A 23,703-nucleotide genomic window follows, 5' to 3' on the forward strand; every position below is an offset into this window, starting at 1 on the left:
TTAATTAAAGAGAGTCAATACAAATTTGGGGGAAGGGAAGACTTTGAATAGTTGCTTTAGCTCTTGGGTTGGTCATGGTGAAAGTCACCAAATCTCCCATGTTCTAGTTTATTGACAACGTTGGAAAAGAGATCGGCCCCATTGTTACTAGATCCTTCGCTGACCCACATTAATCTATTGCCTTGCAGAAATGGAGCAGCGTGAGCAACCCACTCTTCCTCCCGCTGATCCCACCACAGTCACAAGGTTTCACCGCCATCGTCCTTACCTACGACCGAGTGGAGAGCCTCTTCCGGGTCATCACTGAGGTGTCCAAGGTGCCCAGTCTATCCAAGCTGCTAGTTGTCTGGAATAATCAGAATAAAAATCCTCCAGAAGGTAAGAAGAGTGGGAAAATGGTGTGTTCAGGAAAGGCCTGGTTTGGATTTTAGCGCAACTCTCAGCTGGATCGATTTTGGATGGCCAAATTATTTGCGTCCTTAGGTTTAAATGAGTTGTCCTGCTTTGTCAACAACAGTGCCATTTCTGAGGCAGCATGACCCCAGTTTTCTCAGTCATCTCATTCTTGTTCTGGGGTGGCCCACTTAACTCCAAGCCCATGGCATGCACTATAGCCCCAAGTGTTTGGGAGCTTAGGAATCAGTGGGATCAAAGGCCAGCAGCCTTGGGAAAACAGATCTCAGCTTCCCTCAGCCATCACAGCTGATTTGTTTACATGAAAACTCAGTTTAAAAGGCATTAGTTTTCTCCTTCCTTATCTGGGCTCTGATACTGCACTTTTCTTCAGGAAGAAAAAAAAAAAGGATGGCTTCACTTTCAGTTGGGAAAGTCAGCAGAGCATGCCCTCTTCAGGCTTCGAATCAGTTCCTTAAAGTGAGCGCTCACTCAGGTTCGCATTGGTTCCTTCGTAATCGCTTTGTCCCTTGCCTTCCCCCCCCCCCCCCCGCCATAAGCTGCTGGCTGGCGCTGGCAGTGAGGGTTGAGGACTGTTTGATTAATTGGATTTGTGTTTCATTCAAGACGCAGAGAGTATGTTCCACCTGCATTTAGTTTCTCATTCAGTCTGTCTATTACTGATCCTAATCCCAGGGACTTCAAAGCCCCTGCCCTTTATAGCCTATTAAAGCCAGGAAGTTTCTGATGGATTAGAGCAAGGAATGAGTTTGAAGTTTGTCATGTGCACCACTATCCCCGATAAGGGCTAGTTTATTGCCTGACAGTAGTATCTGCACTTTTTTAGGACTATTCCCTTTTAATTGGTAATACTGAAGTCAGGACAGTCAGCCTCGGAAACTGCCAGTAGTAGATCTCTGGGCTGGAAGAAGAACGTTTTCTGTCTGTTAGGCAAAGCAGAATTTGCCCCAAGAAAATTCTTTAGTTCCTCTTGAGACATTCAAGAAATCTTCCTTTGTGAGATTTTTGTTCTCTGAGAGGATCATGTGCTTTCTCTCTATTTAGGGGAGCCATAGTTTAAGTAAACAAAATGGCTACTTTAAACGAAGGCCCTGTTTTATGCTCCAGAGAGCAGTGCTTTTTCTTATTAACTGTCTCTTTATGCCAAGTTTGTTTTCCTCCCAACGTCTAGTTCTCTGGATTTTTGTCTGTTTGTTTGTTTCATTTATTTGACTCTCAGAAAAGGAGAAAGAAAGGGGTGGAATGAAAGGGCAAAGATAAATAAACAGGAGCTGTGCGGGGAGGGCCACGGAGAGGTGCCACGGAGAGGGCCACGGCCGGTGCCTTGCCCAGAGGGAAGTGGATCGGACGGTTGGGCGCTGCTCGTTAGTCTCTCACTTAAAAAGGATGAATCACGTTGTGAGAAGGAAGGCCGTGTATCCCTCCTCGGATCTGGAGTAGCCCGCTGCGTGGCGCCGCATTCACACTCGTGCATTTGTTCCCGCGCCCAGAGGCCACCAGCTTTCAGAGGGAGCCCGTCAGCACCCCACCCGCCCAGAGAGGCACAGCTCAATGCAAAAGACTCCTTTCCTTCCTTATGAACCCTGGCTAGCCGCTTTGGGCTTCAGGTGAATGATTTATTGGGACTTGGAGTCACTTCTTTGGGGCAGGTACCATCGAGGACAGTGAGAAGGAAGGTATCGTTTTCTGCTGTCTTGGTCAAAGTGCTGACACTGGGGTGGCAGGAGGCACGAGCATGAACCTCGGTTTTGGAGCTGGATGTTCAGGTTTAGTTTTTGGTAGACCCTGCTAAAATGTAGTGGTTAATTCTATGACCAGAAGCTTAGTTTATTTTTGAAATATTTTGGCTCTAGGGAGGAAAGCGAGCCCTCAACTGACGAGGCCCCAGTTTTGACACGTTTAGAGACTGAACCAGCTTTTTTTTTCTAGCAGTGGTTTTGAGGTCTCAGCTCAGGCTCTGGCGATGCGGTTGTTTGAGGGGAGCATGAACCATGTTTAGACCTCTGTGGGGTGTTTTGTTCAGTTGGTAAATGGGGCTGTCGGCTCTGGCCCTCATGCCAGCAAAGCCGTCTGAATCTGTATGTATGGCATTAGTAGCATATATATTTTTTAAAAAAGTAAGTCCAAGGCTTTGAAATATTAGAGGCGAAAGTGATGTTTTTCACTTTCTCTACATTTGCTAAAATAAATATTGTGGTGAACGTGTCTGCTGCTGGGAGGGTTAATGCAGGCAGAAATCCTCCCCCTCCCCCCCCGCCTTCTTTTTTTTCACTCTCCAACCAAATACATTTTTCTTTTTGGTTACATTTAAGTCTAAATTGCTGGGTTTGAAGTTTAAGTAAATACTTAGACTAGGCAATAGAAATTTCCAGTGAGCTTTCGTCACATTGGTTTTGAGCTCTTTCAGAAAAAAAAAAGGCAAGCCACTGCCTTCCTCCTCCCCAACTCTTCAATTTCCAAACTTGATGGATATAGAGGTTGTTTGGCTTGGCCCCTGGCCTCCCTGTGAAGGAAGCTATTACACTGTATAGCTCAGATAGGTTTAACTCAGGCTTCTGGTTTAGCTGATTTCAGTGTTAAATTTGAATTGACCTCAGGAGCTCCCTGGCTTCAGATTGTGACTTTCATAGTTGTTAGCAGGCAGGAGGGGACGGGCCGAATGTGTCAGGACGGTCATCCCAGAAGAGGCAACGGAGTAGTAGAAGCCACAGACTCCCTGCTTTCGAGCCGAATTCAGGGACTGTGGGGAATTAAGGTCATGCGGACCTGCTGTACACCAAGCAGCCTGAGCATTCCTCAAGTGAGCTCAAGGTTGGTATGGAGATAATCTGACCATTTATTTTATTGATCTGTGGTTGTGTTTGTGACAGTGATTGCCAGGATGGGCTTGGGGTCATCCTCAGTCAACCTCACCGTTTTATAGTACCTTTGCCAAGTTGGAGGAAAAATTCTCTTTGCTCACATCTTTCTTGGCATCCGACGTGGAGAAAACCGTTAATCAATACCCATTTTTAAAAAATCCTTAACACAAGGAGTTCTTTTTCTCCTTCAAGCTAGACTAAAGTTCCTGACTGTGAAGTTATCAGGTCACCTGGCTCAGCTGTTTGTTTTTCATAAACTCAGCAATGTGTTTTAAAAACTCCTGTTTTTCAGACTACTTTGTGTGAATGGAAGGTGACATTTTTATTTTGCCAGCCACAGGTTCACAGGATGAGACATAAGGTACAAGGCCATGCTGTTTTACTTTGAACTCATTTAGAATTTAGAGTTTCACTAGAATTTAGAAGGAGTAAGGAAAAAAGAGACCCCATTTGGCCTTAGCAATGGAATTAGAGCCTAAAGTTCTCTAGCTATGAATTGTGTCCTTCTGCATCCTAAGGGGCCACCTCACAGCCTTCTGTCTACACCTTTTCAGGCTGTCAGGAGAGAAGTGAGGTCCGTAAGACTTTACAAGAACCCATTTATGAAGATGAAAATAATACGATGTTTTTATAGCCATGTATTATATACCTTTTAAATCCCAGGAATAGGAACTGTGTTAAGTGCTTTACATATATTATCTCGTCCTTCTGACAGATCTGCAAGGAAGCTGTTCTTACTCCCATTTTATAAAACTGAAGCTCAGATTAGTTGTGTAATTTGCCTGAATCACAAAACTGCAAGTGGCAGAGCCCGAAATGAACACAGGTCTCCAGGGATCCAAAGCTCGTGCCCCTTGCACGAAGGCCCCCTGTATCCACTTAGATTGCCATTTAGCAGGAGGAAAATCATGCTTTGTCTGTTCTCTGATTTGGGATTATGTAGAAGAACTAGGTTCTTCCTTGTCAGGGACTCAAAGAGAGACAGGAAAGTAAATCTGTTCTTTTGAAAATACTAATGGAAAGGGGGGAAAAAAAGTTCTTTTTTTCTCACCCATATTTTTCTTTCCCACCTCATGCTTCTGTCCTAATTTTTTTAAACAGTCAACATCCCATATCAGAACTCCCTGCTTTAGAGCAGGGAGTAATTATAATGCTTATTTTTGATTTCTGCCCTCCACAGAAGGAATGCTGAAGCCTGAGAGAATGGTAGTTCCCTTTCTTGGAGTCCTATTTTATTTGAAAATGTGAAAACAAAAAACTGGGAATTCTCTTTAGAGGCCTGTCTTGTGGTGACGATAGTACATAGACAGCTGACCATTGAGGTGGAGACTGCTTTTGCCCTGGCTGACTTTCAGCTACCCAGGCCTAACTCAGAACAGGGAAGGACAATCCCATGTCCATCTTCACCCCATGTCATCCTCTTTGGCCTTCATCATTCCCTAAAACCTCTCCATCAAAGACTTTACAAGGCAAGGGCAAGTTAGTTGTCTGTGGATATTGATCGTCTCAAGTAATTCTTTGGATATATAGGTGATGATGTGGAAAGCCATCTGTGGGTGGAACATGCTGTACCCACTCGCCAAGTGAAAGTCCAAATCCCATCCAGGGTAGAGGAATGTTCATACTTAACCAAAGCAGCTAGCCTATTTTCTGTACATATTGCAAAAAGAGGAGCTGTTTGTTACTTTGTGAGATTAAAAAAAGGTTCTGTGTTCTTTTGTTTTATTTGTGTGTTCCATTGTCTCCATTCTAGAGGGTTATTGGTAGGGATCCTGTTGACCTAAAAGTAAATATGGAAGGTGCAAGCTGGGGGCATGCTGCTGGATCGTCAGAGTAATGTGCCAGATCTAACATGTCCCACTTTGCCTCCCTTACCCCTAAGGTTCGGAAGAAGTCCTTTGATTCTGTAAATAGACACAGACGTTCAAAGGAAGGCCCCGCTGACATTTAGCGGATGTCTCCCGTGTGCGAGGCGCTATGCTGCTAAGTGCATTCATGTTCAACCTCACAGTCAGCCATGGGAAGATAGTGTTATTATTCTGTCTTCACAGTTGAAGAAACAGGTTGAAAATGATTGACTTGTTCAAGAGCCCATGGGTAGTAAGGAGTACACCTGGATTCAAAACTCTTCCTAAAGACTGTTCTATATTCTATGACTGCCTCATGAAATCCTGGACCTCAGAGGCATCTTGTTTGGTCTCTCAGATGATGTCAAGTAGAAATCTGACCTAAGTTAGTACATTTCAAGTAAAAGCACACATTGTATTGCTAAAGGTATTTCATTATTTCGTTTTATCTCAGTTTTTCCATCAGAAGATTCTTTTTTAAAATTTATTTATCTATTTATTTTTAAAGATTTATTTATTTGAGAGAGAGCATGCGCACGAGCAGGGGTGAGGGGCAGAGGGAGAGGGAGAGAGAGAATCCTTAAGCAGACTCCCTGCTGAGCACGGAGCCAAAGGTGGGGCTTGATCCCATGACCCTGAGGTCAAGACCTGAGCCAAAATCAAGAGTCAGACGCTCGACAGACTGAGCCACCCCGGTGCCCCACTTTATTTATTTTAAGTTATTTCTACACCCAGTGTGGGGCTCGAACTCATGATCCTGAGATTAAGAGTCGCATGCTCCTCTGACTGAGCCAGCCAGGCATCCCTCCATCAGAAGAGTCTTACCTATTTTGAGTCTAAATTAGTTGCCTATAACTTTTCACCCAGCCATTCGTCATGCTTCTGACTTTAGAGGTCATAGAGAATAATTCCTCTTTCATCTGATAGCCCTCCTGATAGCCCTGTGTATTAGTCAAGGCCTAGGTAGGAGACAGAAACCACACCGTAACTTGAACAGGAAAAGTTTATTATAAAGAATGATTAGTGATAGGTGATTGGTGACTAAGGGGTAAAAACTTTAAAGATAGCAGGAAATAAATTTGGGAGAACCCCTTCCCCAGCTAGCTCTGAGATTCAGGGCTTGTTGGACAGGATGTGACTGTAGCTCACTGCACAGTGAGGTTTACGGAGGTGCCACAGGCCAAGTCTGGCAAACAAGAAACCTCCCGTTCCCCTTCAGTATGCCCAGAATTCAACAAAAAGTGACCCGGGGTGTGTTCTTGAACTTGCTGGGAAATGGAGGGCTTCAGTGGAGCTCCCTGGGAACCACCCATGGGGAGGACCTCAGCTGAGTTCCTCTTGGCAGTGTCTGCAGAACCTGTTGCAAAGCTGTCGCGGGGGGTACCACTTAAGCTTGAGGGAGAGAAGTGCCCCTGCCTGCCTATCTTCTGGTCAAGTACGGAAGGAGCAACAAGTTAAAGAGGTATGCGCGAACCAGCAAGAAAAGCCCCCTTCCTTCCAAAGTGTCCCTCTAGCACTCTCTACTGACAAAGCCTAACATCAAGCTGGTTGGCAGAGGTGAAATGTTCACAGGATCTAGTTCCAGTATGAGAAACAGGGCAGTGAAGGGTGAAATTGAAGCTGAGAGGCAATACATTGACAACTGGCACCGTGCGTTAGTCTCTTTAAACATTCTGTGGAAATCCTGGATTCAAGTGCCTGTACTGTCCTTGGAATGCCTCCCAAAGTCTTTTCCAGCTTGTTGGAACTTTCCCCATCTTATGATACCCAAATCTGAACACAAAGCCTTTCAAAATGTGGTCCAGGGAGCCCTGGACATCCATGAGAACCTTTCAAGGGGTCTGTGAGGTTGAAATTATTTTCATAGTAATACCAAGTCACCTCCATTCCCCACTCTTTGTTTTTCACAAGGGGACAGAGGAGTTTTCCAGAGGCTACATGACATGGGATAAATGGCTAGTGGGATGTGTGCTTATGTATTCTTCTGTTTTAAAATTTCCTCAGTTTTAATCTCACACAAACCGTGTGTGTGTCCCACAGAAAGCTTCTTTGGGGTTCTCAACAATTTTTAAGAGCATACAGAAATCCTGACACCACAAAGTTGGAGAACTGGTGGTCTAGTAGATGGAGTTATAACCTCTTGCATTTTAGATCTTACATTCATGTTTCATAAGGATTTGGACAGTAGATTTATGCCAAGGGTTTTATTTATCTGGAAGAGGGAGTAGGAAGCCAACGAGAATAAGGATTGTTGGAGAACATGTTGAGCTTCATTATTTTGTCCCAGATCTAGAGAAGCATGAGGTTTTCATACTGCAGTAGATGGTACATGTTCTGTTTGGTCTTTGATGCTAAACAGACTTAGATTCAATCACTTGCCTTATCATTTAGGAGCTCTGTAAAATTATGTAATTTTACATACTGCCAAATTATGTAATCTCCCTGAGCCTTGTAACTACTGCTTTGTGAGTAATTTCTGCCCCAGGGGGTTGTCAGGAGGATTGGATAACATTACATCTACAAAGTGTGTGGCATATATTAGTTGCTTAGTAAACGTGTCTCTCCCCGCCCCCCCTCCCCCCCACTTATTCTTAGAAGACAGTGAGAGGGACTTGCTGACGCCCCATAAGTAACATGGGACACAGGTCTTCACTGTCTCAAGTCCTGTGCCCATCCACTTATTCCAAAGCTGTTTATTGATTATGTGCTTCTGAGCCAGGGATGAAACTATAATTAACTACTGTTACTGATTAAAAGTCAGTGAGTGGCCCCTAGGATCATTTCTTCGGTGTTCAGTTCAGTCCTTCTTCCCAAACATGCTTCTTTCGGAGTTGACCGCTTTTTTAGGCTCTGTGTTTATTTAAGACTGACTGTCTTCCTTAATTATAGGGCCTCCACTTACGCAGGCTTCTTCCAGGATCCTGCTAGTGTCCCAACAGTGTGCCCCACGGACACGCTGTACAATATACAAAAGGAAGATATTTCATCTGCAGGCCGTACCGACAGCCTTTTCCCTTCTGACTCTCCCTTGCTGTACTTCTCTTCCGTATGGTGACTTTGGAGTGGCCACAGGCATTTGGGGCTTCAAGATTCACGCGAACTAGATTTTTCCACAATTACACGATGGGCTTTTTGGAAGCAGTGTGATACCTAGCTTTCCCGTTGTCACTTGACAAATGTTGTATGAAGAACAAAGTACCCTCTGTAAAGAACCCTGAGGTCTATGGATAAGGGTACTGTACCAAAGAGGTACTAATTTCATGCTGGGCTAAATGCAACATTTTAAAATAAGGAACCTGCGGTTGAATTGCTTCAATCATTTCAAAGTAGAATGGGAAAAAATGTAAGGCAAGTCATGGGTTGGTGTTTCTTCAGTATACTAGAAAATCCCACATAATTGGACCTAGAAACTTGATATTTACTCTGTAAATTGTTCATGATGAGAAACCAAACCCAGTGAATCAGAGGGAAGGGGCTGTCGAAGGGATAGCGTGCTAAGTTAAGAAACCCATGTCGTTCAGGGAAACCGTTTTTGCGGGGTGGATTTGAGCAGCTTTGGTATCTGTTTGCGATTGCATGGTGGAGGTCGGCACACTGGGGCGAACATCTAGAACACATGCTTTGTATTTGCCAGCAGAGCAGAGGCATGTCTTGAGCTGGGGTGTACCTCACTGAAGGTAGTCTGGGGAGGTGGCAGAGTTCTGATATTAAACCACGGGCCTGAGAATGAGACAGTGCAGACTCCATCCCTCCTGTTGTGATCTTGGGCAAGTCCTTTTGGCTTCTCTGTCCCTCAGTTGTGAGTTGAAACCATTTGTACATTCTAGTTAAGACAGTATTGAGAATTAGAAGTGTCGCAAGGACTTGGAGAGGATAGAAATACTTGAAGTTTTTATAACCATGCATTTGTAAGAACTCGCGCTTGAACAGTTGTACGTGTAGCTTTAATGGGAGCCACGGAAGTGAGTGCCATCTCATTTGTGATGTGGTGCTTTTACCACTTTATCTCCTCACAGAAATCAGGAGAGTAATACATGCCTGTTTTTCCCGCCCCAGATTCTCTCTGGCCCAAGATCCGGGTTCCATTAAAAGTTGTGAGGACTGCTGAAAACAAGCTGAGTAACCGTTTCTTCCCGTATGACGAAATCGAGACGGAGGCTGTCCTGGCTATCGATGACGATATCATCATGCTGACCTCTGACGAGCTGCAGTTTGGTTATGAGGTAAGGAGGTTTCAGACGGTCTATTTACATATTTGGTATTTCTTGCCTAGTGTTGCTTGTCTTTCCTGATGAAGAGTATTCTATTTCATTCTCTAAAGTCATAATTTCTAAATCCCAGTAGAGCCTAAAAGCGGTGCATAGGAGCGTGGGTTATGAAGCTGTTCTTTAAAACTTTGGGGAAACCCTATTCCAGAATGACAACTGTGCCCTCCACTAGTTTTGAGAACTCCCAAGGAGAGTCCCAGGGGATATTTTCAAAAGCGCATCAATAGCATGTAACGAGCACTTAATTGATGTCTCCTTGAAGAGGGCTTCGCCTGACTCGAGCAGCTGGGCACGGCAACGATAAAAATGTCAGTAAGCGAAGACGCTGGCGACGCTGACAAACAGAAAGCAGACCCTGTTGATGGCTTTCTTTCTGAGGTTTAAGTAGAGAGGTTGGCTGCCTGTCTTTAGGGAGAAACATTCTCTCTCACCGTTCATTCAGTGCGGCTGATGGATTAGGCTGGGTTCAAGGGTTAAGTATGGAGACCAGTAAAGGTCTCCCCAGGGGAAAGTGCCAGAGCCAAGGCCCGGTGAAAAGCAATGGGAATTGATGAGCTCTGTCAGGGAGGATGTGCGGGAGATGCGTGACGGCGGCGGGGGCGTGCCGGCGGCATCGGACCCAAGCAAAACGGAGAGCATGCGTCACTTAGCCGCAGCCGGCACGGGGAGAGCGGTGAGAGCTGCCCCCTGCGCTCGTCGGGCCCGTCAGACAGAGGCAGCCATCTTCTCTAGCTGACTCAGTTTGCTGAATCGGAGGTTCTAAGAAATCATGAAATGGTATTATATGAGGCCATCTGGTACTCAGATTTTATTAAGTGAATACGTGTTGTGTATTCTATATTTACTATAGAAATTTATTTTCTGGGGCATCTGGGTGGCTCAGTCGGTCGAGCATCCCTCTTGGTTTCGGCTCAGGTCATGATCTCAGGGTCGTGGGACTGAGCCCTAAGTTGGGCTCCGTGCTCGGTGGGGAGCCTGCTGGAGATTCTCTCCCTCTCCCTTTGCCCCTCCCCCCCATGCTCTTGCTTACTCTCTCTCTCTCTCAAATAAATAATCTTAAAAAAAAAAGAGAGAGAGAGAGAGAAATTTATTTTCTAACCCTTAAACTAAAAGTGGATTTTAAGGCGAAGAAATAGGAATCCCCCTAACCATCACCACCACCAAAAATTAAAAGCTCAAGTTTTCCTGGGTTTGTTTGTTTGGGTTTTTTTGTTTTGTTTTGTTTTGTTTTAATGTGGCTCCATTTGAGTGGAAAAGAAATTGTTGTGAACGAGGCTGACGTGTGACACCCTTGGCCTGTATAGTTACTGGCCGCGAAGAGCGTGAGAGTGGCTAATAAAATATGTATCATCTTTTTGGGTTTATTCTCATTCACAGAGATGTCTTTTACATGATCACATCTAGAGTATTGGATGATTTTTAGCACACTATCATTCCCATTTTTTAAAAAAGCAAGTTACCTCCTTGTTTCTCTAGCCAACTCATGGCAAAAAAACCCAGTTTTTCTGCCAGTATTTCCTCTGTTGCATATAGTGGTTTCAGACTATACTTATGTGTTTATTTTTGTGGTAAAAGGGAAGTGAAAAAAGGGAACATTCAGGACGATATAGCCAAGATGGACAGAGTGCTCCCTCTTCAGTGGGATCTTCTCAAGATGCCATGGAAGGAAAACTTTCGTAACTACCCTCCATGTTCCAGTGAATGTTCTGGGTGTTTACAGGCATTACTTATGATCTTTTCCCAAACCTGCAAGGTGGTTATTTTCTCATTCTTTACTAAGACGAAGCAAGGTGAGATAACTTGCCTATAGTCAAACAGCTAATGAGTGGAAGAGTTGGAATAGAGGTCCCAGTATGTCTCCGTTATAGTGTCTGCGTTGGGGGGGGGGGGGGCGGTTTATCCTGTCAGAGACCACAGGCTCATAAAACTCGCACTAAGAGCCATGAGCGTGTCAGTTGTCTCTCACGGAATTATCTTGATGCTAAGGATAACAAACAGGTTTCTCACGCATCCCTACCATTGGTGCTTTAGGGTAATTTTGTAAAAGTTATTTCCTGCATAGTAATTAATATAATGGACAAAGTTAGGAAAGCTCCAGGTCCAAAGTGCTGCTCTTTCACTGACCAGTTAATGAGCAAGGACAAGTTATTTAATCCTTCGGGATATTAGTTTGTTCTTATATGAAATGGCAGTAATGATACTGACTTCATTAGGTTAACATGTACATTAGAAAGTTACACGTGCCTCCCACATAGAAGGAAAACGCTCAGGAGCTGCACTTTCTCTGTGGTGGGCAGGGCGCTGTGCACGTCACAAGACGCCAAGTCAGCTGCCGCTGCCGTCAGTCTCATGATTCTGCTCGAGATTCTGCCGCGGTTCGTGAGGAAGGGGGTTTATTACTTCCATTCTTCACAGAGGACAGTTCTGTTCTAGAGAGGGTACCCACTTTTGTGCTGAGTCAGAAGACAGAAGATAATGGTGTTCCCAAATCCTCTTCTTCATGCCAAAGCCTAGGATTATTTCATGCGGGAATTGGGAGCAGGCTCGACTGATTAAGTGAATAAATAAATCTGTTAACAAAAACTTATGTCCTAGGGGAGTTATGTTGGAACTCAGAGCTACTTTGTTGTGTTTAGCACAGTGTGTTAGGATTATATCTATCTTGGTAATTGCTATTCATCCTTCAGCATTCTACTCGAATGTTGCTATCTCCTCTGCTTTCATGAGTTTGAGTTGCTGTTATTTTCCTAGTCTTTCAAGTGATAGTTTAGATCATTGATCTCACTATTTATTTTTGCAATGTATGCATTTAAAGCTATAAATTTCTTGGGAATTACTGCTTTAGGTATATTCCCAAGTCTTGATTTGTCATATTTTTATTATCCTTAAGTTTAACATATTTTCTAATTTCCATTGTAATATCTTCTTTGACTCATAGTTATATAAAAGTATATTGCTTACTTCGGCCAGTTTTTAAAGTTTTCTCTTTTTTTATTGATTTCTGATTTGATTCTACTGTGGTCAGATACTCCATATGGCTTCATTGTTTTGAAATTTACTGAGACTCTATGGTCCAGTGGAGGGTCTATTTTGGTAAATGTTCTGTGTGCACCTACAAAGAGTTTACATTCTGGAGTTGTAGATTTAATGACCTTACGAGGTCATCTAGGTAAGATTTTATCTTGGCACTTTTAGTTTAATTTAAATTTTTAAAAGTTTTTATTTAAATTCCAGTTAGATAATACACAATGTAATATTATTTTCAAGTGTATAATATAGTCAGTCATTCCACACTTCCATAAAACACCCGGCACTCCTTAATCCCCATCACCTATTTCCCCCTATCCCCCCAGCCACCTCCCCTCTGGTTACCACCAGTTTGTTCCCCTTAAACTTTTAATTTGAATATAATCAGTATATCCCCCTGCTTGTTCTTCTCCAAAATAGGCATCTCCATTTCTTCTGTTATTTTCCCCCCATGGCCTTTATGAATTCTGTAGTAAATTCGTTATCCTCATTTAAATTAAAAAGATAGTTTATTTTATATGTGAGAACCAAAGCAAAACCATGCAACAGACCTTTCTTACTTTGGCTCCAAAGAATTTTTTGAGGAATCTGGAGAGACAGAAGCATCTGCCCATCTGGGAATTTTTCAGAAAGAGGGAGCCAGCAGCCTTTCCAGTATCTAGAGTGGTTTTACTAGTGCTGCCAGGAGACAGAAGAATAGACCAGAGGACTTCCTGAAACCCCCCTGGGTGTGATGAATCTGAGAGCTAACAAGTACAGACACACTGGTACGCTGTGGTTCCATGTGAAAAAGTGTCAGAGTCCTGTGCATCTGGAGTGGCAAACTCCTTCACTTCCCTGTGAAACACGGCAAGATTGCATAATGAGGATGTAGGGAGGTGATGGGCAGCACGTCAGGAATCGAAGGGAGAACCCAGCAGTTACTTTCGTGGAAGACAGCCGGAGGCTGGTGAGCCCGGGCCTGTTCTGGTCATGGTTCTGCTGATGAGTCTTCTGAGGACTAACATATACTCAGGCACAGAGTTCCGGCATGGCTTTCACAGACGTGAGGGCATGCTAAGGCAGTGCTTTTGTTAGAGGGGGGCAGGCATCGATGTCCAGGGACCATTTTAAAGTGATGGGCTCCAAGGCCTGCTTAAGGAACATAGAGCAGAGACCAAAGGGAGCTCGCAGACTGCACGCTTCCTGAAGTAAGAGAGGGAAGCGTGCCACTCGTGTATGAGGTAAGAGAGAGTGGACTCTAGAACCCCTCTCCAGAGGGTGGTTTACTAGAGCCCAGCTAGGTAACGTTCGCCATGTCTCCTGAGGCCCGTAGACTGGCTGAGAGGACCGGGATCGCTGTGGGCCTGGTGACTGTTCACAGCACCCCCTCTGGAAGGCTGTGGAAAAGAAACACGGTGTCAGAATGTGAAGGGACCTCAGAGATCATCCTGTCACTTGATGCTTTATAGCTTAGGAAACCGCGGTGCAGGGAGGCACAGTTACTTCTTTAAGGTGCGAAACGGACGTTGGCTGTCCCCGAAGGTAACCACAGCAAGGGTCTGGAGATAAGAGGCCAGGCCACGGAGGAGAGACCTTTTGCCTCCCAGTGGCTGTCATTTGAGCCCACAGAACATTTGGATTCGAGACCTAATACTGGGGATCATTATTTATTTAATTGGACGAAAACACAGGGGTCATTTGCCTGTTTATATGGGTCATATTCCCTGTTGGAAGGCAGAGAGTTTGGGAAATGTTGCATTCCCTCTCCAGCCCTGAAATCAGGAGCTAAAGAATGCTCTTCTCTGGCCCTGCGTGTTTCTGACTTGTTTGACAAGCTCTAGTGAGCTACCAGATGTGGAATTTCTTTTCAGCCTGGGATAATTTATTTATCTGTTTGTGTATTTTACCGGGAGAGTATCTGTTGAGTTCTTGATACTCATTTGCAAGGAACTCCTGGGGGGGCGGTAGCAGTGTATAGTGTTACTTGAGTGTTGGATTTTTTTTTTTTTTTTAAAGTCTGTCTGCTTTTACTCCAGACCTAAAGAGCTGGGAAATAAAATGCAACTTGTGCCTCCTCCCCTCCCCCGCCTTTAAGAGAGTTTAAAACATGTGGCAGAAAATGAGCCAGGCGGACTTGGCTGAGTGTATGAACCCGTGAATTTATTTTTCCTTTCATACTTTGATCCTCATTTCCAACCATAAAAATTATTAGTAGCACTTAAGTGTTGAACATTTTTCACCTGAGAGATGTGGAATGCTCTTGGCTAACAGTACTAGTTATAAAGTCAGAACTTCACATGGGGATGGGAATTGGCTTAGAGCGACTGTGTGTTGTTAGGCGCACAAAAGGCTGATGCCTTCCTTTTACTGCCTGGGTATCCTATAGGTGGTAGAGGCTGGTTGAACCTCTTGGGTGCTAATAAATGATGAGAATTTATATTATTTTGTTCACAACTCTCTTAGGTAATGGCAAGTATATACTTTCAATGGATCATGGCAAGGCAGCAAAATCGCATAGAATGCCCCACTTTTTTTCTGGAGAACATAAAACCATTGATTGCCAAGTGAGTTCTCCTGGTATAGGAAGAGCCAAGAGGGATGGTCCCCACAAGAGAATGAGCTTGGTGTGTGTGGTCGCATGGGGCAGTGAGAAGCGGATCGAGGAGGGGAGAAGTTGTGTTTGGGTTAACAGCGGAAGCTAGGTTGGTCAGGCAATATAGGGCCAACTGAAGAGCTCACGGCGGTAAAAAGATATTATAGGTTTGTAGAAAGGTGTCTGGTCCAGGTGAATTCAAACAACAGACACTGAAGACAGGGAAAGCCAGGTAGGTGGAGGTGGAAAGTGGATTCAAATGGATTAAAGAACCAACGAGAAGGAAAAGACAGGCTTACCCATTAGCTCACATTTATTTTGTGATGAGGGACCTTGGCTAATTGGAGAAATCCAGAGTTAGTAAAATTTAGAGATACCTATATACTCATCCAGGGAGAGCGGCGAGATGATACAATCTGTGATTCAAGTAAACTCTTACTTTTTCTCTCCTCACTAGAGGAACCAAGAGGTGAAAACAGCCTATCAGAGAATAGACTTCACAACCACCTCTTTCGAAAGCTAGCAGATAACTAAAAAAAAAAAAAAGACTCTCTGTCCTGTTCGTTTCTCTCCCAACCTTCTGCCAGTGAAAGTACCACAGAGACTGGGTCTGGGGAACAAATAAATGTAAAACAAGTGTTGGACTGGGTCTAAAGATGGTTCCTCGCAGGCTTGTGGTTATGATCCTTCTGATGGGAAATTAGCTGCTTTCCCCCCTAGATGTAAGCCAGGTACTACATCTGAAGATGTGTTCAGGTTTGTGGGGAATCCAGGAGGCTGTCTTCAGAGAAGTTTTTCGTGGAACTGCCTATCTCATCCTGCCATGGGCTCTAGGGCAGGCTTACTCTTTGGGTTCAAACAGGGCACCAAGAAACTCAGTTCTTACATCACCAGGACGAATTAAAAGGGAGTGTCCCTAAAGGAGGACTCAAAATGCAAGGGACATCTCTGCAGTGGGTGGATAATCTAATCATCGGAAGTCTCTCAGCCTTCAGAAAGAACCAGTACCAGAGGTTTCCATTCTTTGACTTCTTGGCTGACTCAGATCCTTGAGCCTTCACAGAGTCTGACTTAGTGGGAGACTGAGACATTCCAGCATTTCTTTCTCTTCTCTGAATGATGGACTGTCCACATGGCCCCCAGCGCTAGGATTCACAGTGAGCCGGGCCCATTTTTGGCATGCCCAAAGTCAAACCTTGCCAAAGCTGTTCTGGGTCAGCGTTTGTGCCGGGCCTGACATTAAAGCTTTGCGGTGTACCTAGAGCCATTTTGCCAGAGCTGAGCTTTGTAGAATTATTCGTTTCTTAGGACTTGTGGTGTGCCCTCCTCATTAAGTATCTGGAGAAGTAGGTGGCGGTAAGCTCTTTGAACCTTGTGTGTTATATCTGAGTGAGCGATAGTACCTTTCCTGAGCCTGGCCGTAATATCCGTACAGTATCGAATATTGAAAAACGTCTGTCTTTCCTTCCATTTTTCAGTTTTCTTATGTACCCAAAGAGTGGGCGTTATAGAAACTGTTGTCTTCAGAAGCGGTGTGGGCCAAGCGGCTCATTTCAGTGAGTGTCCCTGCCCAAAAGGTACAGTCAGAGCCTCCCTCAGAGGAGACATGTGGGTGTTGCTCATTGCCGCGGGCCCCCTGTTTCCAGCCTGGAGGAGACCCCAGGGATGGGTTAGGTCTGTGCTATCTCCAGCTTGCACTGATTTACACCTGGGGCTCCCGGGAGCCGGGGCGGCCGCGCCTGCAGGCCGCCACTCCAGCAGGAGCTGAAAGAGGACCCGAAGCTGAGGCCGGGGGCCCACGGAGGTGCTGAGAGGAGCCGCACTGAAGTTTGACCCTTCAGAGCTTTTCTCAAGCACCCAGTGCTCGCTGGAGAATAAGTCAAACAAATATTAAGGGAAGGAAATCGAATATGTATGCTGAACATGGAAGCAACATCTGAGCATTTAAAAAAGTACCCCGTTGGGAATTACAGTAGAGTGACACTTTTTTCTTCCCCACTGAGCAAATTAAAGTTACAAGCTCAGAATTTATTTACCTAGCCTTTAATGAAACGTCAAAAGCTCCCCGTCCCAACGAGGAGGGAGTGGGCTTCCTGCTGGCGCATCTTACCGTGGAAGGGTGACTCCCCCCGCCCCCCCCGGCCCCACGCAGACTTCCGTCCCAAAGGGGTCAGGTGCGTGGGTTCCACAAGCACGCATTTGTTGCTGGGCAGTGTGTTGGTGCTCTGCCGCCCTTTCTGCTCCCGACCCTGCGCGCTCCCCACTGTGCCCCACAGCTTGCCTGTCTGCAGCCAGTTCGGGCCCACCTGGCTTTGGAGCTCCGCGCTTCCGGAACTAATGCTTATAATGTGGGATGGTTATTTTAAAGAGGTGTCGGTACACTTGATGGTTTAAAGAGTGCCTCCTCGCCCTCCCCCCCATTCAAAAGGAGACAGCTGCCAAGATGTTCTAACCTGGAAGGACCCATGTGTTTGAGGGTTATTATTCCAAACGCCGCCTGTTGTCTTGTTGGGATTGATCACAGGCTTTGGCTGCTCCAAGAATTCAGAGCCTCGGAATTCGGCTGATGATTTGGGCATGTGGGGAATTTGCCTTGCGCGGGCTGCTTATCTGCCTTGATTTGGATAGAGTTGCTCCAGGGAGGTGTGTGGGCAGGACTTGGCCTCGGGCCAGGGGAAAAGAAAGCCCCAGCGGCATCCAGGCGGTGAATGGCCCTGGCAGCTCCCGGGGGACAGCGTCTGTAGCCTCCGGAGAACATTCTGTGGTGTTCCCCAGTGGGACGCTGCACTCTTCACTGCCAGTTGTAAAATGGCTTTTGCAAGATCATGAACGCAAGGCGGTGCCGCTTGGTGGCACTGGCATTAAAGAGCAGTTGCACATTTTGGAAGAATCAGAAGAAAGCTGGAAGGATCCGAGTGGCCCGCTGCCTTTGGAACCGTTGTGACTGGGAACAACGAGTCTTTAGAAAGCAAGGTGGACCAGTCTGTATGATGTTTACAGCTCCCCTCCTAGGTCATACTTACTGCTGGGTGCTCGAAAATTGGTGCCTGGGGTTCACGTTAATCACAGTTGCAGTATGTTTGCTCCTGCCTGTTGACTGGTTTAGATGCGGAGTTGGCAGCCTCAATTTCTGGGTTCCCAACCAGCCTTTGAGTTGGATTGAAGAGCTGAGGGATGCGGCAGAAGTCCTGCTCTCATGCTGACACTCTGGTCGTTTTGTATAGCCGGGCCACTAATTACACCCACGGCCTAGATCTCCGGGGCTGGATTGCAAGCTCCCCTAACTTAGAGCAGTCCATTCGGGCAGGATTGTGGCTGCCCTGTGGACTCCTCTGTGCTTAGTGCTGGACACAGAGTGGGTGCTCGGTAAAGATTTATTGATTGAGTGAGTGAACTTAATGTGTTCGGACATTGAATTTTCTTATATATAGTTTCTGTGAGTAAAATTATAAGGAGTTGTTCAAAGTTAAATGATGCCGTATTCTGTATTCAGTGAGGGAATCCAAGTAGAGGTCATCTACTTGCTGGCCTGCCAAACACATAGCAAAGGGTAATTTTGTACTAATTACTTACTTTGTTGGGGGCAGGGGGAATCGCAACCCTCACTTTGTAATTTAACTTTGTTCTCTTAAAATGAAATCCATAAAGCTTTTTTCCTTTTTTCCTGCTTTCCCACTCCCAACCCATAAGTAATCTTACCATCCTCTTCACTCTTTTTTTGGTGCTTTTTCAACTACATCCTTGCTTTCTTTCATGTCTAGCTTTTTATGCATATGACATTAGTTTTTCTAAATGGTAATCTCCTTAGTAACAAGATATATGCTTTATTTTTGTATTCACTCTTTGAAGTGTGTAAGACAGTCCCTACAAATTATGCTGAGTGAGGGGCACCTGAGTGGCTCAGTCAGTTAAGGGTCCAAATCTTGGCTTTGCCCCAGGGCATGATCTCAGGGTCGTGAGATCAAGCCCCACATCAGACTCCGCACTCAGTGTGGAGTCAGCTTGAGATTTTCTCTCTCTCCCTCTGTCCCTCCGCCGTGTGTGTGTGTGTGTGTGTGCGTGTGCGTGCACGCGCTCGCTCTCTCTCAAAAGAACTGAATTAATTTAAAAAAAATTATGCTGAATGAAAAAAGCCAATCCCAAAAGGTTACATGCTTTGTGATTCCATTTATATAGCCTTCTTGAAATTATAAGATTACAGAAATGGAGAATACATTAATGGTTGCCAGTGGATGGAGGGTAGGGTGTCTCTAAAAGATCAGCAGCAGGGAGCCTTGTGGTGACGGGAATGCTCTGTGTCTTAACCGTGTCAATGTCAGTATCATGTTGTGATGTCACGCTCTAGTTTTGCAAGATGTTGTCATTGGGGGAAACTGAGTGAAGAGTACACGGGATCTCTATTCATTTATTTCTTACAACTGCTTTTGCATTTGCAATTATCTCAAAATGTTTGATGGAAAAAAATAGTGGAGGCTCAGTAAGGATCTGTGAATTGAATGCATAAATGAATTAATAAATAGGAATACTCAAGTCTCTCCATCCTTAAACTTCATGATTTTAGCTTGCTGTTGGATCTCCTTTCTAAAACTTGATATTAGGATTAATATATATATATATATATTTTGACAGAGAGAGACATAGTGAGAGCAGGAACACAAGCAGGGGGAGTGGGAGAGGGAGAAGCAGGCTTCCCGCGGAGCAGGGAGCCTGATGTGGGGCTCGCTTGGGACCATGACCTGAGCTGAAGGCGGACGCTTAACGACTGAGCCACCCAGGCGCCCAGGATTAATATTTTTAAGGTAGATGGAACAGCTCTGGATTTAAAAAAATATATATATATGCCATTGAAGACATCCTTCCTTTTGATGGTTTGGACTTGATTCTAGTTTTTGCCTTTTATTGTAAGCCACCCCAAGTCATTTTTTGGACATGCGTGGGATATAAATAAATAATTTGAAAGAGTCCCTCGACTGCTTGATTCCCCACCAGGAGATTATGGGGTTTAAGCAGACATACAGGGAGGGCATTGTGCTGGATGAACTCATTTTGGAGCTGCATCGATGCTTCAGCCAGGATTACGGAGTTTATGGTCAATGCCACTTCTTCCCTTTGCCCGTTGGGAAGAAAACGGACTTTTGGCCATTTTGGAGTAACACCCCTGATTGCAAGTGCTGGAAGTCACCAGGGCAGTGGCTTGAAGTAAAGAGAGTTTCTCCCCTTGCTGGACAGGGCTCACATCTTTGGTCCCCAGTCTTTTAAATTGAGCCTGACCAAAATCAACTTGAAATTCCAGAGGCTCAGTAATGGTTATTTATAAAAACTAAAGTCTCTGTTTCCACTCGTGCAGGATTTAAACAGAGTAGCCATTTGACTTATGATCACTATTCTTCTTTTAACTTCATTGAACAATCCCCTGGGACCAGACTTAGAAATAGTATCCCCCTCCCCAGAGTTGAGGTTATGGAAATAAAAGTGATTTCAGGTTTAGTGGGTCCTGAGGAGTGCAAGATTGGAAAACACACGACCCAGTCCTGACCCATCCCTTCTTCCTCCTGTTGCCTCAAACTCACGTCTCTCCTTCCCTTTGTTATTATCTCTCAGGAGATTCATTGCCTCATGAAAAATAGTAGTTGAGATTAATTTTTCATTCAGCAGCTTTTTGCTTGTATTCCCTTCTCTGCCCTGGAGCCTCACAGATTACAAGGTTCTAGCGGGCCCATGGATGTCATATGTGGGATCCCACTAGACTGTTACACCACTGGGGACAGGGGTTCCTTCTTTTAATGGTGCAAGCATGTGGCTTTCTTTGCTAAATGGGAACCACATTCACGAAGAATCTTCAGCTTTTAGAAGACAAGTACCGGGGGGAGCAAGGGTTTTGCGGGTTTCCCCACCTCCTCTCCCTACCCCGTTCTACTCTCAGCTTGGGCGGTATGCATGTGTGACTCTGCCCACGTCTGCACTAGCCCCGGTGACGAACACGGACACAGTGATTTCACACACTACCACCTGACTTTGTTTCCCAAGTGAGGGACTGAGCTTGGGGAGAGGAGGTGCTTTTGAGACTCAGAGAAGTGGGGAATCCTGCGACTTCACGAACAGATGTCCAGTCTGGGAGTTAGGACCGAGCTTAGGCTTGAACTAACCACGTAATATTCGGAGAGCCACTTCCTCTCCAGCTCTGTTTTCTCGTCTGGACCATGAGGGAGCTGGACCGAACAAGCTCAGTCTTCCAAATGGTCTCTAGCTGCAAATCTCTGAGGTCGTGTGGGCAGGGGTCAGCAGCTCCGACTGGCAAAGTGTGAATCTTCTCCTTCCCATCCGCAGAAGGCATCTGGTTATGCCATCTGGTGAGTTGGTGCTGATAAGGATGAGAATGGTTTAAAGCCACCTTCTCCAGCAGTGTCTTCCTAATGTGGTTACCATTGCAAGATTTAACCGCACATGTTCCTCCATCAACTCTGGCCCACCCCAGCCTGTCTCTTTTGCCTTCATTACCACTCTGAGCCTGAAGAAAGAACTTGAAAGGAATGGAGAGCATGTCTCCCAGAACCAAGGCACTAACCTTCAGCCAGACTGGGGCAAATAGGATTGCTGCCCAAATCCCAGAAGTCTTCCCATGATCCTGGTTTTCCTGCTTGGCTTATTTTAAGCAGACTGCTGCCTTGGGTTGGAAAGGTCTCTCAGGCAGACTGAAGTGATCTAACAGGTAAATCTTAATACTTAACATAGCGTGTACCTGTATTTGTCAAAACCAATCAGCATTAGGGAACTCGGGGTGACAGCTTCAGGGCTCCCTTGCTCTCGATGTCTAGCATTAGCATTTAATTGTGTCTCAGGCGTGGACAGAGGCTCTTCGGCTTTTTGCAAAGCATCCCCTTGACAAAAACTACCAACCACCAGTGTGATTAAAAGCATGAGCTGAGGGCGCCTGGGTGGCTCAGATGGTTAAGCGTCTGCCTTCGGCTCAGGTCATGATCTCAGGGTCCTGGGATCGAGTCCCGCATCGGGCTTCCTGCTCCTTGGGAGCCTGCTTCTCCCTCTGCCTCTCTCTCTCTCTCTCTGTCTCTCATGAATAAATAAATAAAATCTTTAAAAAAAAAAAAAAAAAAGCATGAGCTGAAAACGAAGCCAATCAGGCTGAAGCCCTCTGTTCCACTTCATTTCAGGAAATGCCAAATATAAAAGGTGAGCTCTGTTCCCAGTGGCCTGAGAGTGAATCTGATAACAGGCTCCTCTGTGGAAACTAGCTAGGAGTTGGAATGCAGCCAGCTAGCCCTTTCCCATCTGGGCAGCATGCAAGACAAGCCTGAGGGAAGAAGGGCCACTGATTCAAAGACGTTCGCACGTTGGGATTCTTGCAGCTCTGCCCCCGCTGACCCAGGCATGTGACCACAGGGTTTGGGCTGGCTCCTTGAGTTCTGTTCTACTTTGATGGTTAGGGATTGATAAAACCCAGGGGGCGTGTGCAAGGAGAAAAGTGAAACCCCGGCCCGGTTTGATGTGCCTTGGATCCATATTCCCCGTATTTCTCTCACCACTTCTTAGTCTGTCCCTGGGCTCCTGATTCCTGATACATATGGTATCCCTCTCACCCAGTAGCAATATCCCTGTGGAACCATGCCTTTGAAAGTGTGATGATTATAGCAGCCACTTCAGAGAGTTACTTTTCTCCTAAAGCTGACCCATGATTTCATAATTGTATATCCCAGATGGACGCCACCTGTTGTTACACCTTCCCCCCCGCCCCCCCCCCGGTCTGTTTCCTGAATCTGACTATGCTTAGCACACACCCTGGGTTTAAAATGCACTCTCCAGGCTGGCTTAGAAGAGAGTGAATTAGCTAGCCTCTTTTCAGGAACATTTATTGGGTACCCATATGTGTATGGCATTTCAAACCAAAGTTAATAATGCAGGCCATGTACTTTAGAAATGTACAACTTGGAACTGATCACAGTTGATGAGTTAGTTCTTTGGGAATACGTTAGTAAGGAAAAAGATACGAGATTTTAGGCCTAAAAGGACATTAGAGGGCACTTAATCCAAGCCCTCTTTTGCAGGTGGCAAAATGAAAGCAGGGTAACTTGAGCAGGTGGCTTGCACGACTCCTCAGGGGCAGAGCTAGTTCTGGCTTATCCACCTTCACCAGGCACCTGTGGCATACTTTTTCATAGCATGTAATCAAGGCTGCTGCCTGTGCCTTGAAACCAAGGGAGAAGACCCTAGTTTGATCAGCTAGCTTGGGGAAGCCACAGAACAACTCGGAAGTTGAAGAAGAGAGAGAGAGAGAATAGATAGATAACTCTGAAAAGAGTCCAGCGAGCGCAGCTGGGAGTCCAGAGAAGAGCAAATTTCCGTAAGTGGTTAGGACCAAGATTGTAAACATTCGAGTGGAAGGAAGCAGTTACAGCATGGTATTATGTTGTTACAATCTCCGTTTGAATAGTGATGTGGAAATAGCCCCCAAATGTAAGGAAATAGCCCCCATTAAATTATTGCTAAGCCCCTAACCAAGGCATAGAGTTTTAATAGAGGCTCTGTCTTCAGAGTTGCGCGTGATTAAAAATAGATGAGGATGGTGTATACAGAGGACTTGAACAGAACAGACAAACAGTTGAGTAATGGCATAGTGACCCGAGCATGGCCAGTGGAACACTAGTACTAGAACTCCAGGGATAGAATGTAAGGTTTCAGATGCCCGCACTGCAATA

At 45.4% G+C, this 23,703-nt stretch overlaps 1 protein-coding gene across 4 annotated transcripts in view; it reads left to right on the forward strand.

The window, feature by feature from the left end:
- The window catches only part of EXT2 (exostosin glycosyltransferase 2), a 133,226-nt gene that overhangs the window by 93,071 nt on the left and 16,452 nt on the right, over window positions 1-23,703 (forward strand). For all 4 annotated transcript variants that reach the window (XM_035012606.1, XM_035012607.1, XM_035012604.1 and 1 more), the window contains 2 exons: window positions 189-378; window positions 9,179-9,345. In XM_035012606.1, the coding sequence (XP_034868497.1) occupies window positions 189-378; window positions 9,179-9,345 (357 nt within the window). The remainder of the gene's footprint in view (window positions 1-188; window positions 379-9,178; window positions 9,346-23,703) is intronic.

This window comes from Mirounga leonina, unplaced genomic scaffold (assembly GCF_011800145.1).
Source record: "Mirounga leonina isolate KUSES-001 unplaced genomic scaffold, KU_Mleo_1.0 Mir_166, whole genome shotgun sequence".
Lineage (NCBI taxonomy): Eukaryota > Metazoa > Chordata > Mammalia > Carnivora > Phocidae > Mirounga > Mirounga leonina.